This window comes from Neovison vison, chromosome X, assembly GCF_020171115.1.
Source record: "Neovison vison isolate M4711 chromosome X, ASM_NN_V1, whole genome shotgun sequence".
Taxonomy (NCBI): Eukaryota; Metazoa; Chordata; class Mammalia; order Carnivora; family Mustelidae; genus Neogale; species Neogale vison.
Genome location: NC_058105.1, coordinates 116429148 through 116447419, shown reverse-complemented (window position 1 = coordinate 116447419; position 18272 = coordinate 116429148). Strand labels below are relative to the sequence as shown.

Genomic DNA, 18272 nt, shown 5'->3' with positions numbered 1-18272 from the left:
TCTCTTGTACCCTGTCGGGCCTCTCTACGTCCTACTGAGACATGGTTGTTAGGCCCTAAAATATTTCATTAAGAGAAAATCACTCATGCTGCTCCATGCAAACGTATTTCACACTGGGTCGGCAAACTTGCTCCGTGAAAAACCAGTCGGGAAGGACTGGGCATTCCGTGGGCCAGTCTCCGCGGCAGCCACTCAATTCGCCCCTCAGAGCAGCAGAGCCCCTGAGACAACATGTGATCACGTGAGCAGACCTACGCCCCCACCAAAGTTTATTTATGGACACAACTGCATTTCATATTCTCACATGTCCTGAGATACTCTTCATCTTCTGACTTTTCCCCATCATTTAAATAAACATGCAAGAAGCACTCGGAACTGACTGCTCACACAAAAACAGGTGGCAGCCCTCACGTTACATTAAGCTCCGTGATGTACTATTATTCCTGTATTCTTATTCCTGAAAACAGGATTTTCTGAGAATACTTACCCAGAAGAGCAGCTGGAGACCATCCCTGTGGGCACCAGATATTGGGGTTAAATCCCTCAAAATCCGGATACCAGTGTTTTATAAACAGAAGTGGCAAAAATTCAGGTGTGTGGGTGCTAACTGGGGTCAGGGAGAAAATTGCAGCTACTTCCCAGAAATCACTGGGAACTGCCCGCACCGGGGGAACAAAGTTCCTTCCCTTCCTGGTATTATCTTCGAATTCTCGAAGACAGACTCGTACTGTCCAGCAAAGTAAGGTTTGAGTAGGTTAGAGACAAATTTCTCCATCTATAATACAAAGCCATGTTATTGAAGTAAATTCAATGCCTTTTATGCAATCAGAAGGTTAAACTGCTTGTTTTTCCACAGGCAGTAGGCTGAGTTTATGGTAAAAGCCTTCTGATTGCAGAAAGAGGAAGACTGTGTGCATCAGCGAGGTCTCGAAGGTCAAATATCTGTGCAAAAGCAGAATTTATTTTTTTCAAAAAGTGAGAGCTAGATGGGGGTGGGGTGCGGTGAGAAGCTCCTCAGATTACCTCCCCAGAAGAAGAGCCCTAATCGGCCAAATAAATTAACATTTTGAGTCTCTATGAATTGTCTGAAGAGCATACAGCAAGTAGAGACACATTTATTCAAGAAAACCAAATCATCTTGGTAAGCACATTGGATAATCTGCTCCTCCCCTATCCTCCAGCCCAGAGTGACAGAAATGCTACCCTGGTTGGGGACAGGCAAGAAGGGGCTCCCTTTTATTCCACAAGCTCTAGTCTAGGGTGATAGTTTCTCCTTGGCCAGGTCACCAACATTGTCATTCACCACAGCCCAGGCTGGAGCAGCTCTGTTCCAGGCAAGTGTGGCCAAGAGGACCAGTGGGCTCAGTGGGTTAAGTGACTCTCTTCAAGTCAGGTCATGGTCCTGGGGTCCCAGGATCAAGTCTGGCACTGGGCTCCATGCTCAGCAGGGAGCCTGCTTCTCCCCCTGCTTGTGCTCTAGATCTTTCTATCTCAGACAAATAAACTCTTTTAAAGAGAGAGAGACAGAACCAGAGTTCCATTTCCTTGCCCAGTTCCCACATGTAGGCAAAATAGGCCAAAAACTGGGCCCTGATCACCTTTTGTCCCATATTACAAGGAGTAAAGGTTCCCTGTCAGGAGAGGCAAAGCTGAGAAGATCGGGGGCTGCCACTGTTGCGCGGCACCTCCCTCCAGAGCAGGTGGGAGTCAGGCTGTGTCCCCCACCGCCCGCTCTGGAGCAGGGGTTCGGAGGCTCTGCCTGGGGCTAGAGGCATCCTGTAAGAACAGAGAGCTCTGCGGCCCTCCAGAAGTGGACCAGAGGACCCACAACACAAGAAGGCCCACCTTACGGGCACCATCACAAACCAGGGAGATTCCTGTGGCAGGCAATGAAGAAGTCGGTAATTCCAAGACAGCAATAGGTCGAAGGCAGACCAGCTCATTTCTCAAAGAGCAACAGGGTGGACAGAGCTAAGAAGAGCCTTCCGGAGGTCAGACAAAACCCTGAAGACGGGCCTTGATGACTGCCCCTGCAAAGGAGCCCCACTTTAATGCTCTCAGGCTGTGGAAAGCTCACATCCCAGGACATAGTCAGAAACACAGTCATCAACTGACAGCTCGGGTCTAGTCTTCACACAGGAAGAATGCAACCCCTGTCACCCCTGAGTGGGGGTGGGAGGGTCAGGGCGGTTGTGTACATGCCCAGCGCTGTGCCCGCCAAGGAGTGGCACCAGAGGCGGCAAAAAGACTTCCCTGAACTAGTGTCATCAAGTCACTCAACAAACTGGCCAGCAACAGAAACAAGCTCCACAGACGGGAGGGAAAGAGCTCAGTATCTAGAGTTGCTATATTGCATTATCTAAAATGTCCACTTTTCAGGGCGCCTGGGTGGCTCAGTCATTAAACCTCTGCCTTCGGCTCAGGTCGTGATCCCAGGGTCCTGGGATGGAGCCCCGTGTCGGGCTCCTGCTCAATGCGGAGTCTGCTTCTCCCTCTCCGTCTGCCTGCTTGCCCCTTTTTGTGCTTACTCTCTCAAATAAAATCTTTTAAAAAAACCATTTTATTTATTTATTTGACAGAGAGAGAGAGAGATCACAAGTAGGCAGAGAGTCAGGCAGAGAGAGAGGAGGAAGTAGGCCTCCCGCCAGAGCAGAGAGCCCGATGTGGGGCTCGATCCCAGGACCCTGAGATCATGACCTGAGCTGAAGGCAGATGCTTAACTCACTGAGCCACCCACGCACCCCTAAAATCTTTTTTTAAAAGATTGTATTTACTTATTTAACACACAGAGAGAGACAGCGAGAGAGGGAACACAAGCAGGGCGAGTGGGAGAGGGAGAAGCAGGCATCATGCTGGGCAGGGAGCCTGATGTGGGGCTCAAACCCAGGACCCTGGGATCACGACCTGAGCTGAAAGCAGACCTTAACAATGAGCCACCCAGGTGCCCCTCAAATAAATAAAATCTTTTTTTTTTTAAAAATAAAATGTCTGCTTTTCAATGAAAAAGAAACAAAACATGCCAAGGAACAGGACAGTATGATCCATGCATAGGAAAAACAGCAGGTGACAGCATCTGACTTTGGAAGGCCCTAGATGCTGGACTTAGGAAACAAAGACAGGACAACAGCTATTATAAAGATGTTCCAAGAACTAAAGGACACATGAAATGCTGACAGAATTAAAGGTATGATGACGATATCTCATCAAATAGAAAGTATCGGTGAAGAGACAGAAGTCACAAAAAAGAAGCAAATGGGATTTCTGGTGTTCAAAAGTACATGTAACCAAAATTATAAATTCACTGAAGGGACCTGACAGGAAAATCTGCGTGGAAGAAAGAATCAGCAAACTTGCACAGAGACCAACGGTGTATGTAATCTGAGGAACAGAGAGAAGAATGAAGAAGGAGGCAAGAACCTCAGAGAAATCTGGGACCCCTCCAGTGCACCAACATAAACACATCATATTATGGGAGTTCCATAAGGACAGGAGAGAAAGGAGTAGAAAAATATCCAAAGAAATAATTCCTGAAAACTTCTTTTTTTTTTTTGAACATTATTTTTTTTTAAGATTTTATTTATTTGACAGAGAGAGATCACAAGTAGGCAGAGGCAGGCAGAGAGAGAGGAAGGGAAGCAGGCTCCCTGCCGAGCAGAGAGCCCGATATGGGGCTCGATCCCAAGGGACCGTGACCCGAGCCGAAGGCAGAGGCTTTAACCCACTGAGCCACTCAGGCGCCCCTTCCTGAAAACTTCTTAAACGTGAATAAATGAATCTACATAGCCAAGAAATTTAATGAACTTCCCCCTGGATAAACTGAGAGACCCATACCCAGATAAACAGCAGTCAGCATTTTCAAAGACAAAAATTTCGCAAGGAGCAAGAAAAAAAATGTCTTAGCACATACAAGGGAATGCCAATGAAATCAACAGCAGACTTGCCCTTGGAATTAGTGAAGCCAGAAGGCGGCAGGATGACATATTCAAAAGGGCGAAAGACAAAATAAGTCAACCAGAATCTTCTATCTCGCAAAGCTAGATTTTCAGAATGAAGGTGAAATGAAGACATTTTCAGATCAACAACCATGGAGATCATTTGATCCTAGACGACCCGTCTTACGAAAGCTACTAAAGCAAGTTCTTCAGGCTGAAAGTGAGTGACACCAGACACTAATTCTAATTCACTTGACAAAAACAAATAATGCCAGTAAAGGAACAGATAGGATTGCCAATTCTTTCTTAACTGATTTTAAAAGGCAACTGCGTAAGGCGATGTACGTAATCCTATGCTGGGGACTGTACCACACGGCAATGGGATTTATCTGACAGTAACGGTACAAGAGATGCCGGTGGAAATAAGGCGGTACTGGCCCAAGGAAAGGGCGCCATCTGTTACCTGGAATCCACAGAAACCAACCAAAAGAACCAGAAATGGGCCACGGAAATGTTAATATAACCAACTCCATCAATGTCTACCTTTTTCTTGTCTTCTCTCAGATGAAAAGACAGAACATTATAGAGAGCAACGATCCTGACAAAAACATTACAATTAAATAACCTCGCGTCTCCCCAAAAGGCAGTTAACCGAAGGGCCAAGAATCCCAGCTCTTTGCATACAAGTATCACAGGTCTTAAAACTCTTTACAGGGCGCCTGGGTGGCCAAAGCCTCTGCCTTTGGCTCCGGTCATGATCCTGGAGTCCTGGGATCGAGTCCTGCACTGGGCTCTCTGCTCAGCAGGGGGCCTGCTTCCCTCTCTCTCTCTCTCTCTCTCTGCCTACTTGCGATCTCTCTTTGTCAAATAAATAAAATCTTTAAAAAAAATCCCCTCTTTCCAAAAGGAACATTTCCTCTGAAATCTTGTTGACCGTCCTTCTTCAGCAAGCCCATTCCTTCCAAATAGCATGAGAGTGAACTCTGTCCCCATCCTCCTCAAGTCCTCAGTAATGAGGTGTGAAGAAATAAGACTTTGACGAATAAATCCTGGCTCCCGCGGGCCAAGTGAGAGCGGCAGAGGCTCGTGAAGACCTGCCCGCAGCCGGGAGGGGACCCGGTGCTTTGGGCAAACGTTCAGCCACCGTCAGAGAAAGAGGGGGATACGTGACCTCTGCGAACAACTGAGCGAGCTGAATGGACAGGACTGAGGAGACAGCGGGAATCTGGAGGCTTGGCAAAGCAAAAATACTCCCTTTGAGAAAATCTCTCATGAAGTGTACAAGAGTTTAAGAAATTTTACAGAAAGCAATTGGGACTAATGGCTACATTTACAAAAGCAATTCATAAACTTCCAAATGAAAGCACAGGCTTTTGAGGGCAGTTCTTTTGTTCTTACAAAGGAGAAGAATAGGCCCAAACATCTTCAAATGATGGGGCACATTCAGACTTTTGTTGGTGGGGAGACCAGAAATTAAAAAGAAAAACACTGATTAGCATAACACATGTCCAATAGCGAACCCAGCTTGTATATTTGTAATTGTTACATTTATAAATGGAAACATCCCAGGAATCCAGCTTTTTAAAACACATTCAACAAGGGCAGCTTAGTTTCCTACATAATGGGGCAATAGAACGAGTACGCCAGGCCCATTAATATGTAAACCCTTATTCCAAACACTCTTCAAATACCTCCAAAAGGAAGATTCTGATACAGGAAAGTGAGGTCAGAGAGCAGAGTAAAAGCCACTGGTCTCGGACCCTGGGAGGTTAGGGAGTGGAGGAGTCTGTCCTCCAAAGTCTTCGGTTCCTAACTTAGCGATGGAGATTTCTAGAACTGCTGCCACGCCACGTATAGATTCACCACCATGAACAGATTGTCCTACAGCACCAGCAAGTTAAAGAATAAGTGCTTTTTAAGAGGCTCTCATTATAAAAGTTTGATTATACAGTCTTGAATGTCATAATTTTCCCCCTCTGTCACCGATTTTATTTTTTACGTTTTTATTTCAATTCCAGTAGGTAACATACAGTGTCAGGGTCAGGAGTACGACCTGGTGAGACTGAACACTTCCACGGTCGAACGCGGTAACTTTTAATGCTTGACGAATACACCACGTGAGACGATTTATCGTGCACTAAACCCTTCCCTTGTTATTTAAGCCTGTTCCGAGAAGCTTCTTACTGTACACAGAGACGAACACCCTTGCCTCTTTACACTGTGGTCTTTTCCCATGAATGAAATGACCAGAGTCAGGGTGAGACTCTCAGTACGGACGAGCCGCTGTCATAAAGGACGGAGCAATTTACATCTCGCCCATCGGGCATGGACGCATGTCTGTTTCACCGTCACCTCCGCAGAGCTGCGTACTGGGTTGTTGTTGGTTTTTCTCCCCATTGGTTGAGTTAGGGGAAGACGAAATGCCATATGAGAGAAAAATCACCTCTTTGTCACCATTTGCTTTTAACCGAAACATAACATTGCCTTCCATTAGGAATGTAGGTAACACTTTTTAGTTTTAGCAGGACCTGGGACTTTGTCACTCAGAGAAATCATAGAGTTTTTCACATCACATTACACTTCTTGCAGAGAGATCTCAAAATAACTTTCATACCCATTACTACTCCAAAGTCATGAGCTTTTTCAGACCTGCTCTTTGATCTAATTATTGGAGACATTAATAAAGCAGCACATAGACTACAACTTTATGTTTAAAGAGTTTACTGATTTGGCAGAGAGAAAATGAGCCGTGGGCAGAGGCAGAGGGAGAGGCAGACTCCCCGCCGAGCAGGGAGGCTGATGTGGGGCTCCATCACAGGACCCTGGGATCTCGACCCGAGCCGAAGGAGGACGCTTAACTGACTGAGCCCCTCCAGGCACCGTCCCTAAATTACGACTTTAAAACATATTTTCATAACTATGTTCCAGTGTAATTGGTCACTTTTGCAATCCTTTGTATATTTGAGCATTTTAAGATTTATTCTGAGAAGGGATCCACACGCTCCTCCAGATGGACAAAGGGGTCCCAAAGTCCTCCAAAATCTACGAGTCCCTGCCCTGGACCCCAGCACGTTTCACACAGAACCCCCCACCCGCAGGAGTTTCTCCAGGGGGCTTCACCTCTGAAGTCTTCCAGGACTGACAGCAGGAATCCCCCTCCATGAACAGCAGCTTGGGGTCTCCAGAACCACCCAGGAGAGCAGAGCATGCTGGGTTTTTTTTTTTTAAAAAGACTTTAAAAAAACTTATGTATTTATTTGACAGACAGAGACCACATGGAGGCAGAGAGGCAGGCAGAGAGAGAGAAGGAAGCAGGCTCCCTGCTGAGCAGAGAGCCTCATGCGGGGCTCGATCCCAGGACCCTGGGATCACGACCTGAGCTGAAGGCAGAGGCTCTAACCCACTGAGCCACCCAGGCGCCCCTCACTCACCAGTTTAAAGGGAAAAATGATTTCCGTGCCTCTGAGCCTTAGAAATACAGTGCTCGATCTCGGGGCACATAGGATTTATAAATTCCTCAAATCAAAGGATTATAATGTGGCAGACACTCAGACACACACAAAGACGCTACCCCCCACTTCAAGGGAGGAGGCGCTGCCACGGCCATCCAGAAGCCCCTCCGTGGCAGACCATACCCCATGCAGAGTCACACACCTCCCGGTGAGGGCTGGATATGGGACCTCTCATCCCAACTCAGAACAACTCGGAAAGCCCATTCAAGCGCCAGAGCCCCCCATGGGGTGAGCCAAGTCCATCGCTGAGCCTACATCCCAGCTTCATTTCTCTCTGCCCGGTCCTGCTTCCTGCCTGCCTGCCTCTTCCTCAGCCTTGATCCCATGGGTGCGCCTCAATGCCTCTCCTGCGCACTCCACTCAGCTCAGCCTCACAGCCTACCTCCAGGGGGGACCAAGCTGCCAAATACACCGTTAACTCTGAAGGTCTGATTGTTTTTTGCAAAGGAAAATTAAAACCGTTAAAGGACCCCTATGGACTATGTACACTAATAACAAACTACCAGGAAGTTCCAAGGTTTAATAGATAAAGTAATCTCTTGGATTGGCTACATTCTCATTCCTATTCCCATAGAGGCTCAACCTTGATCTTTCATCATCTGAACAGGTTTTCTGAAGTGATAAGATGTGGGAAATGGCCGTCTTTGATATCTGTATAGCAGAAGGAAAGAACATAAGGATGAAAATAGATGAAAAGAAGGCAGAAGAGAAGCACCTGTTATGGAACTTGGACCAGAAGCTGCATCACATGGGGGAGGGGAAGGGGGGGAACCAGGGCCGGGGATGAAAAGGGCGATGAACACGGAGTAAGGTCTAGAACTGGAATTAAAATAACCCTATGTTAGCTACACTGGAATTAAAATTTAAACCTTAATAAAAAACTGAATTATGAAGTGCAGTGTATTAGGTGTAAAACATTTTTATGAAAGATGTTTTTTATAAAAATCTATCCTGGGGTGCCTGGCTGGCTCAGCCAGTAGAGCACAGGGCTTTTGATCTTAGAGGCATGAGTTCAAGCCCCATGTTGGGTGTAAGGGCTTATTTTAAATAAATAGACTTAAAAAAAATCTATCCTGGAAAGGAAATTAAGAAAATGATTTTATTTACAAAAGCGTGCAAGTAAATAAAATATCCAGGAATAAATTTAACCATGAAAGCGAAAAGTTTATACAGTGAAAACTATAAAACAGTGCTGAACTAAGTGAAAGAGGACCTAAAGATACAGAAAGGCATGCTGTGTTCTTGGGAAGGCATCCTTGTTACAAGGTCAAAATCACTCACTATGCATATACAGGCAATCTCTATCAAAATTCCAATGGTCTGTTTTGTAGCAATGCAAAAGCTAACTCTCAAATTTATATAGAATTCCAAGGGGCCCAGACGGCCAAAACGATGTTGACAAAGTAGGGGGAACCAGATTTCCTAACTTCAAAACTTACTATAAAACTACAGGAATCAGGGCATCTGGGTGGCTCAGTGGGTTAAAGCCTCTGCCTTCGGCTCAGGTCATGATCTTAAGGTCCTGGGATCGAGCCCCGCATCGGGCTCTCTGCTTGGCGGGGAGCCTGCTTCCGCATCTCTCTCTGCTTCCTTGTGATCTCTCTCTCTTTCTCTGTGTCAAATAAATAAATAAAATCTTTTTAAAAAAAACCTGCAGGAGTCAAAACACCATGACCCTGGAGCAAGAGTAAACATGGGTCAATGGAAGAGAATTTATTTTATTTTATTTTTTTAAAGATTATTTATTTATTTATTTGACAGATAGAGGCCACAAGTAGGCAGAGAGGCAGGCAGAGACAGAGAGGGGAGGAAGCAGGCACCCCGCTGAGCAGAGAGCCCGAACATGGGGCTCGATCCCAGGACCCTGGATCATGACCCGAGCCGAAGGCAGAGGCCTCAACCCACTGAGCCACCCAGGCGCCCCAATGGAAGAGAATTTAAAGTCCAGAAGCAAACACTTACACTTATGATCAATTGATTTTGACAAGGGCGCCAAGATAATTCATCAGGGAATGAAAAATCTTTTTAAGAAAATGTGCTGGGGCGACTGGATGTCCACATGCAAAAGAAAGAAGCTGGACCCCTAGCTTACACCAGACACAAAAACTAACTCAAAATTCATCAGAGACCCATAAGAGCCCAAACTCTAAAACTTTAATTAATTTTCTAATTTTTTAAAATTGCAGAGTGATTAACATACAATGTCCTATTAGTTTCAAGTGTCCAATATAGTGAGCTTTCAGAAAGAGAACACAGGGGGGCGCCTGGGTGGCTCGGTGGGTTGGACCTCTGCCTTCGGCTCAGGTCATGATCTCAGGGGCCTGGGATGGGGCCTGGGATTGAGCCCCGCATCGGGCTCTCTGCTCAGCAGGGAGCCTGCTTCCCCCTCTCTGTCTGCCTGCCTCTCTGCCTACTTGTGATCTCTCTCTCTGTGTCAAATAAATAAAATCTTAAAAAAAAAAAGAAAGAGAACATAGGAGTAATTCTTTGTGGCCCTGCGTTAGGCTAAGAGTTCCTAGACACAACGTCAAAAGCACGACCCATAAAAGAACTGAGAAAGTCTCTGATAAGGGCTTTGCTTCCAGAATACACAGGAACTCTTACAACTCTCTAATAATACCAGAAGAAAAAAAGAACAATTAAAAATGAGCCGAAGATTCTAATGAACAGCTCACCCAAGAAGACTACAAGTGGCTAACAGGCACGTGGAAAGATGCTCAGCATCACGCCCGGCGAGTGGATGTAGACAGACAGACCACACCAAGTACTGCAGAGGATGAGAAGAGCCCAGACCGCCGTTGCTGGTGGAAATGGAACAAGGCTGTAGCCACTCTCTGTATCCTCTTGGTAGTTTCTCTGCAAGTTAAACGTTTATTTACCTGATGATCCAGCAAATCTGCTCCTGGGTATTTTACCCAAGAGGAACGAAGGACCTGGACCTGAATGTTTAGAACAACATTATTCGCAATAACCGAAAAGTGGAAACAGTCCAGGTGCCCCCCCCCAACTTCTTTAGGACTCACAAGTATTCTGTCGTATCACAAGTAGCCCATATCTCATCTGGGTCAACTTTTTGTGTAGTTATTTGGAGAAACAACACAGGGAATACCCATCCGAGAGGATGATGACTTGGCAGTACAAATACCGCCACGGGCTACTGCAAGGCTGAACCCCAGAAACCTCAGACGAAGTGAAAAAAATTAGACACAAAAGACCACGTTACTGAATGGTTCCATTTATAGGAAAAACTGTGGAGAGGTCCATCTGTAAGACAAAGCAGACCGGTGGTTCTCTGCGGCCGGGGGTGGGGGTGGGGTTTGTGGGCACTGCTGGAAATAGGTGTGTTTGTGATGAAAATGCTCTCACACCAGATCGGATGGTGGCGAGGGCAGCACAACTCTAACTTATGAAAAATCAGTGAATCCTGGGCATGCCCGTGAACTTCGTGTTATGTAAAGGAGGCCTAAATAAAGCATTAAAAAAAAAAAAATCTTGTGAAACAGGACTGGGTACAAAAGTTGACACTGTGTTTCCACCAAAGAACAGAAAAGCCCAGAATGGCCTGAAGCCTAGAAATTGGCTTCACTACCCTCACATCATGGCAGAACAAACGCTTCTAGAAAGGGAAGCAAGTGTGCCTATCTGTGATGCTTAATTCTGCGTGTCACCTTGACTGGCCATGGGGTATCCCGATTGAACAGTAGTTCTGGGTGTGCTTGGAGGCTGTTTTCGGCTGAGATTAGCATTTGAGCCAGGGGGCTCAGCCACGTAGATGGCCCTTCCCACTGTGGGTGGCATATCCAACCTGCTGGGGCCGCAATAGACTGAAAGAGAAAAGAGGAATTTACTCCTTTTGTCCCCTTGCTGCTTGAGCTGGGACCGTCATCTGCTCTGATTTGGAGACTGGGATTTACCCCATTGGCTCCCCTAATTCTCAGGCCTCGGGACTTCTGTCTTATGGGGTGGGGGCAGTGAGCCAGGTGGCGGGTACTAAGGAGGGCCGGTACTGCACGGAGCACTGCATGTAGTGCATAAACAATGAATCTCGGAACACTGAAAAAATAAAGTTTAAAAAAAGAAAAAGCTTTCCTGGGTCTCCAACTTGCAGACGGCAGATGGTGGGACTTCTCAGCCCCCACAATCACCAGAGGTGATTCCCCATAGTCAAGATCTCCTTTTCTCCCTCCGTGTATCTCCTACTGGTTGTTTGTCTGGAGAGCCTGAATACGCCAACCCTTTACCAAACGAAGCCAAGTTCAACACACCAATAGGGAAAATTCGAGAAATATAAAATGATTCCCTGAAGGCAGAGAACTCAAAGCGTTTTGGTTTCCACATCTTCATACATCACTGCGAGCGTTCAGAGACATGTTCGGTGTGGGGAATTTCATCCAGACCCCTGATTCCCAGGACTTCGTAATTCACCACCTAGGACTATGCCGTACTTCCTTTTTTAAAAGCCACAGACCCACAGTTTTATCAAATCCTTTCCCAAAACCTCTGTAGTTAGACAATCCAGACCACTGCTTCCAAGCAGCATTAGCCCAATCCACATTCAGGGGACAAGCGAGCAAATTCTCAGTCAAAGTCACCTGATTTACTGTGACATTCTCTTTCAACATTTAATCACCATTAGCTGTGAGATGACCTTTCTGCGGATCCCAGCCTTTTCTGAGTTTGCCCTACTTCCCTGCCACCTGGAGTAGTAGTAAGTGTCTCCCTACTTTCCAGAAATAGAAATCACTTGAAAATGACCATGAACAATACCTCTTAAGGTTTGTCTCACTTCAACCTTTCCTCTTAGGTGCTTTTTTTCCCTCCATTCCCAGCCGCCTCCTCTTGTCCTTTAGTTTGTTCTCTTGAATGCTCTAAATGTTCACACCCCATCAAGCATGACAACTAGCATGGAGCACGGAATTCTAAAGTAATGGCAAATATAGCAGCAACATTAGTTGTCGTATCCTCCAGAATAAGTTCATTTCAAACACACACACACACCCACAACCTAGGGAGAATGGTGCCCAGATATCATTACAATGGCCAAGAATGTGAAGGAATTCTGGGTGTTCACAGGAGGGAAAATGTACCAGAAGGGAAGGTATTTAATGGAATGATAACGGAATGACACTAAGGCTCTTAGAGAACAAGAATATTTCTAGGCTCCAAAACACCCAGCAGCCAGGATGGAGAAAGACTTTTCTTTCTTTGCACCGCACCTTAATGTAATTCCTGTTTGGAGGAATAAGCATTTCTGGCACATTCCTTGCATCCAAGTTACGCCTTTTCACTTGTGCAAAATACAGAACCACAGACTCTGAGAGCTGTAATTTTTCTATGAACCAGTGACAGAGCTCAACCGTCCCATTTTCCTGATGAGTACACTGAGGATGACTGCCCAGTGTTCCTCAGAGACAAGGTCAGGACTACAACCTATGCCTGCCAGCCTCAGCCTCAGCCCCAGCCTCCTTTTACGGGATCCCCATCATGTCCGTGAAGGAGGTAATTTAAGAAATCAAGATCTAGAAAGAACAAGAGCGAGCCCCATCAGTAGACAGTATGAGAACATAAGCGGGACAAGATGAAGCTACCGGTCTTCCTGTTTCTCTTCCCACGAAGAACTCAAACCCATCCTGATCCCCTAATTTTACAGGTCGGCTTGTTAAATCCAAGCTCCGGTGGTAACTACATAAACCACAGCACTAGTTTTGTTTTAAGAACTTCATGCTCTGTCTTGGAGGAGGAGAGTCAAGGCTTCCATCTCGGGCAGGAAGCTCTGCCTGGGCCCCCCAGCTGCGGGGCGGGGCCTCCTGTGGACGGGGCGGGGGGGGGGGAGCCGTGCAAACTCCCATTCCCCAGAGAGGGAACCCTCGGGACAGTCTACCTCCTGGGCCTTTTTGTCCTCCCTTTGAGAATTCCAACCGCTAGACAAAAAGAGGCAGGAGGCCCTTCCTTTTTAGAAAGGGATGAAGGAGATGTCATCTGTGTCACGACTGGTCAGACCACAATGCAGCAGGTCCAGGAAGATGAGCTTGAAGGGGCATTCAATGGCGCAGGGTAACCCTGGGACACTGTCTAAGGACATCAATTTATTTGAAGGTCTTTAAAGTGGGGATTTCATTACACGATTCCAACCAACATGGCGTTATCACGTCATGGCAGGCACTTGGAAGCCAAACTGGGACACTTCAGCACATACGTGAGAGCAGGAAGAATCCTGTCCTAGCTCTTCAGAGCTAGTGGCAGGCGACTCTTGGCTAGACCCCCGTGTCACCTAGCGTGTAAGTTCTTGCTACTCTGCGGTTGGGGAAACTTAGGTGGCCAATGTGGGAGGTAACGGCTCCGGCAAAAAGGATCTTGGTGGCTGGTGGGTCGAACCCAGATCAGAAGGAGACAGCCGGATGGTTCCAGGCTCTAAGTCCTAGTGCACAATGAAGTCCAAGTCCGCCCTGACCTTCCGCCCTGCGCCATGGATGGGAGTGGGGCCTGAGCTAGCGGCAGCTTGAAGGACTGAGGTTCTAGCCATCCCCCTGAGAAACATGACGGCGGGTACAACTGAAATCACTGTGCCATCTTTGGGATTTTCAGGCAAGCTCTTACGCATGTACCAGGTTAAAAATCTGAAAACATTGTACTTACTGTGTTTTTCTGAGTGACCATATCCTGAAAAAAAAAAAGAGAAGATGAATATAGCTTTTAAAAATAGCCACTTATTTCCATAAACACTACAAGCACAGTGCCCCCCCCCATCCAGCACCCACCTTCCAGCAAGTGTTAATCATTTCAAACCTTTCGCTTCCCCGGGGTGAAAAGCTTCAACTAGGGGGAGCCTCAAAGAACTGTGAAATTCCTATTCTAGGGAAAACATGCCAATTGGCTAGCTTTTGGAATGATGGAGGGGCATATATGGTTATAAGGACTTCCTGTAGCGGTGGCAACGCTTTTGTCCAGATGCTCTGAGATTCGAGTCTGGGGTTCTGAATTCTGCAGCTCGCCTGCCCAGTAAGGAAGGTCCAGGATGGGACCGCTGGGTAAGTCCCGTGCTATCCTCAGGGCTCCGTCAGGGCTCCCGTGTCCCCCACAGCCTCGCCACACCAGGGTGCTGCCAGGAGCATCTCCGCCACCTTGCTGGACCAGCCTCGGAACCATCAAATCCAATGATGATGGTCTGAGTCAGTGAACATCGCAACAGGGTGATGCAGCCTTTGAGTGTATCATTTATGTGCCAGAAGCCAACACTTGCTGACAAGAGGAGACATAATTACACAGCAGTCCCATAAAAGGGCCTTCATATATTCTGAGATTTTGGCTTTTGGATGACAAGCGCAGCCTCCTTGTTCTGTGTCACACAGAACAGACAGCCCATTTCCATTTTAGGGACGATTTTTCCATACTCTAAGAAACTTAAACTTATCTTGCTCATGGGACTTTCCAGAGGAATCTACTAAGGCATTGTTGAGGGAAAAAAAAAAAAATATATATATATATATATATATATTGCGGAACGCCTGGGTAGCTCTGAGCCTCTGCGTGCGGCTCAGATCATGATCTCAGGGTCCTGGGATCGAGTCTTGCATCAGCCTCTCTTCTCAGCAGGGAGCCTGCTTCCCCCCCTCTCTCTATCTGCCTGCCTCTCTGCCTACTTGTGATCTCTTTGTCTGTCAACTAACTAACTAAATAAATAATCTTAAAAAAAAGAAAAATATATTGCATTGGGAAAAAAAATTTCTAATTTCACATTTCTCATCAAAATGAGGCTTAATAAGGCTTAATAAGCTACCCTTTCATATTTTCTAGTTCTAAATATTTGCAAGCACAACCACCTTAAGTGAAAAATCAGTTAAAAGAAAAAAAATCAGTATCTAAATATCTAAAGTAATAAATTAGATGGGCTTCTAGCCTTTCGGAAACTATCATACAGCATAAAGTACAAATAATAAGCCCGTTTCTTCTTTCAATGTCCTCTTAATGACTTCTTAAAACCCAGCCCTGCGCTCTAATTACACAGCACACATCTACGTCAAGTGTACGTGATACAGAACAGAGAGAGGTTCTACATCTGATGCAGACTGGACCTCCACCAGGAAATAACCCCCAATGATTATAGGACCCAGAAAAATCGGGTTAAATCTCAAGAAACACATACAAGTTCAACTTTATCATCACAAAACTGTGCTATTTATATATTAGTGATTTTTAACACTAAGGGAGCTGGACATTTAAAACTGCTGTCCACGAAAGCTAATTTGAAGCCGCTGGTTCTCACCCGTGGCTGTGCTTTTGAGTTAAAAAAAAAATCAGAGACTGTATATAATTGGTCTGGAGCAGGACCTGGGTACTGGGATATTTACAAGCTGCCCAAGTAATTCTAAAGTGCAGTCAAGGTTGAGTAATGCTGCTATAAACAAACCAAGATTTTCCTCCTGAAATCATTTAATGCAGACCAGGATCTTCTGACCAATATTAAGACATCTGACAATGTTAATATTTCTTGAGTAGCCCACCTTAGACATTCACATTTTACAAATACATTTTTTTTAAAGTTTTTACTCGAATTCCAGTTAGTTAGCCTACAGTGTTGTGTTAGTTTCAGGTGGACAGTACAGGATTCAGCACCTCCCCTCGGGTCCTCCTACCCCACTGCCATCTCCCCCTCTCTGTTCCAAACAGGAGCATTTTTTCAAAGTACTATTATGCGAAAAACATCTGTATCACACTTGCAAGAATAATTTTTTTAAGATTTTATTTATTTATTTGACACAGAGAGATCACAAGTAGGCAGAGAGGCAGGCAGAGAGAGAGGAGGAAGCAGGCTCCCCGCTGAGCAGAGAGCCCGATGCGGGGCTCGATCCCAGGACCCTAAGATCATGACCTGAGCTGAAGGCAGCGGCTTAACCCACTGAGCCACCCAGGCGCCCCGCAAGAATAAATTTTTTAAAATATCCATCACTACTGAGTTGTGCATGAACAGACAAGTTTTCAGTTTTGCTCTGCTTTCAGTGGTGGGGGGCATGGGGAACAACAGATTAAATACGGAACCTTCTCCCCACTTTGGTAACTGTTCTCTGTCATCATCCTATCATTCGAGTTGAGAAACTACTTTTGTTTGTTAATGTGTAGGTTTGGATCAAACTGCCCACTAAAGGATTCAGAGTCGTGTGTTTGCTTCAATGGAAGCTAACAGTTTTTGCCTCCACTTCCCTAATGAGCCTGAAAACACTAAAGTTGCTTCTAAATGCTTCTCTGTGGTACGTAGGCTCACGCAGCAGTCAGGAAGTCATCGTGTGAGCGAGAAACTGTAGAGGGAAGGAAGGAATTGCACAAGCAAATTTTTTTTTTCTCCAACCTCCTGCACTACGTGTACATTTCCTCTGAACGTGAAATACCATTTTCCCAAAGCCAAATATTCACGAGAAGGTGAACGATACCCTTTACCTTCAATGAAAGAGCAGTGTCCACGTCAGTGTCATGGTACAGGATCACATTATTGGCCATGTCAAAGCTCTCTCGGACCCCCAGATGGTAAAAGAGGGAAGGCTGTCTGGAGACATCACTCATGTCCACCACGGCAACATCTGAGACGACAAGGACGGGACACAGTGATCGGTCTGCTGCATCTACTTCCCGCCCAACACCAACAGGGAACTACTGCAGTTTGTGTTTCTACCAACAGTCTCTTAGGTAAAGCAGAAAGTGATGAGTGCCCGGCTGCAAATGACCCCATGGGCAGGGGAAGAAAAGCAACAAGAGAAACCTCTTCCTTCCTCAGCGCGCTGGGAATGTAGCCTCGCTTGAAAATTGCTGATCAATTCAGTTTCACGGTTATCTTTATTAGGAAATAAGTTCTCTCCAAAGAGTAGATTTAGCTTACACACAAATGATAAAGTATGATGAAATGTAAAACACTGCTCCTGCCACACAGCCCAAGTCTCACGTGCCTCTTCCCAGTCACATCCCCTCCCTCCTGCTCAGAGAACACCTGTCCTGATCTCCGTATTTAGGGGTTCCCCGCATGCCTAGGTCTATACATAAAAATACATATGCACACACGTGTATATATATGCGCATGTGTATTATGTACATGCATGCACAAGATTATAGCTATGCGTATATTACAGATACGCATGTATATACTGACATATACTGACATATGCACGTGTATGCATATTATAATGTATGAATTCGTCAACAGTATATTGCTTAGTTCTGCATGTTTTTGAACGTTATAGACACAGTATCACACCATATGTGTTCTTGGACTTGCTGTTGGTTGGTGTTCTCCCACCCGTTTGCAGGTCTAGCTCTAGTTCAACATCGCGTTCCATCATATGAGGACTGGATGGAAATTTCTTTCGCCATCTTGTCTAAATACATGGGTTTTTCTTTCTTTTTCCTATTTCAAACTGCTGTGATGAACACTCCTCTGGCTTGCGTGTCCGCCGTCACCTTGAACATGTAGATCAAGCGCCCCGGAAGTATGCCCTACAGAGACTTACTCCAAACAGGGGAGCAACACATCACCTCGACAAGGAACGTGTTTACATGTGCCTAGTAGCTGACAAGCCCTGGGCAGGCCTTCTCTTTGCCCATGTATGGATTGCCCGCTCTATGGCAGGCGTTGCACAAAGACGCGAGAACAAGGCCTAATCCATTCCCTCGAAAATGTGTATGATACAATGACAGTGACAGGAAAGAAGTGGTGGTTAGAATCAGTCAGGAAGGCAGCAGTGAGGGGAACCGTGACAAACAACCCCCAGGAAGGTACTCACCCCGCACTGGGGCGGAGGTCAGTCAGGGAAGGCCCGCAGGAAGTGATGTTGTCTTGGATCTG

At 46.0% G+C, this 18272-nt stretch overlaps 1 protein-coding gene across 1 annotated transcript in view; it reads right to left on the bottom strand.

The window, feature by feature from the left end:
- Window positions 1-16999, bottom strand: part of MAP3K15 (mitogen-activated protein kinase kinase kinase 15) — a 95849-nt gene extending 78850 nt beyond the window's left edge. Inside the window, exons 1-2 of the mRNA XM_044236007.1 lie at window positions 16877-16999; window positions 14081-14104 (exon numbers count right to left, since the gene is read on the bottom strand). Coding sequence (XP_044091942.1) covers window positions 14081-14104; window positions 16877-16999 — 147 coding nt within the window. The remainder of the gene's footprint in view (window positions 1-14080; window positions 14105-16876) is intronic.
- Between the last annotated feature and the right edge of the window lie 1273 nt (window positions 17000-18272).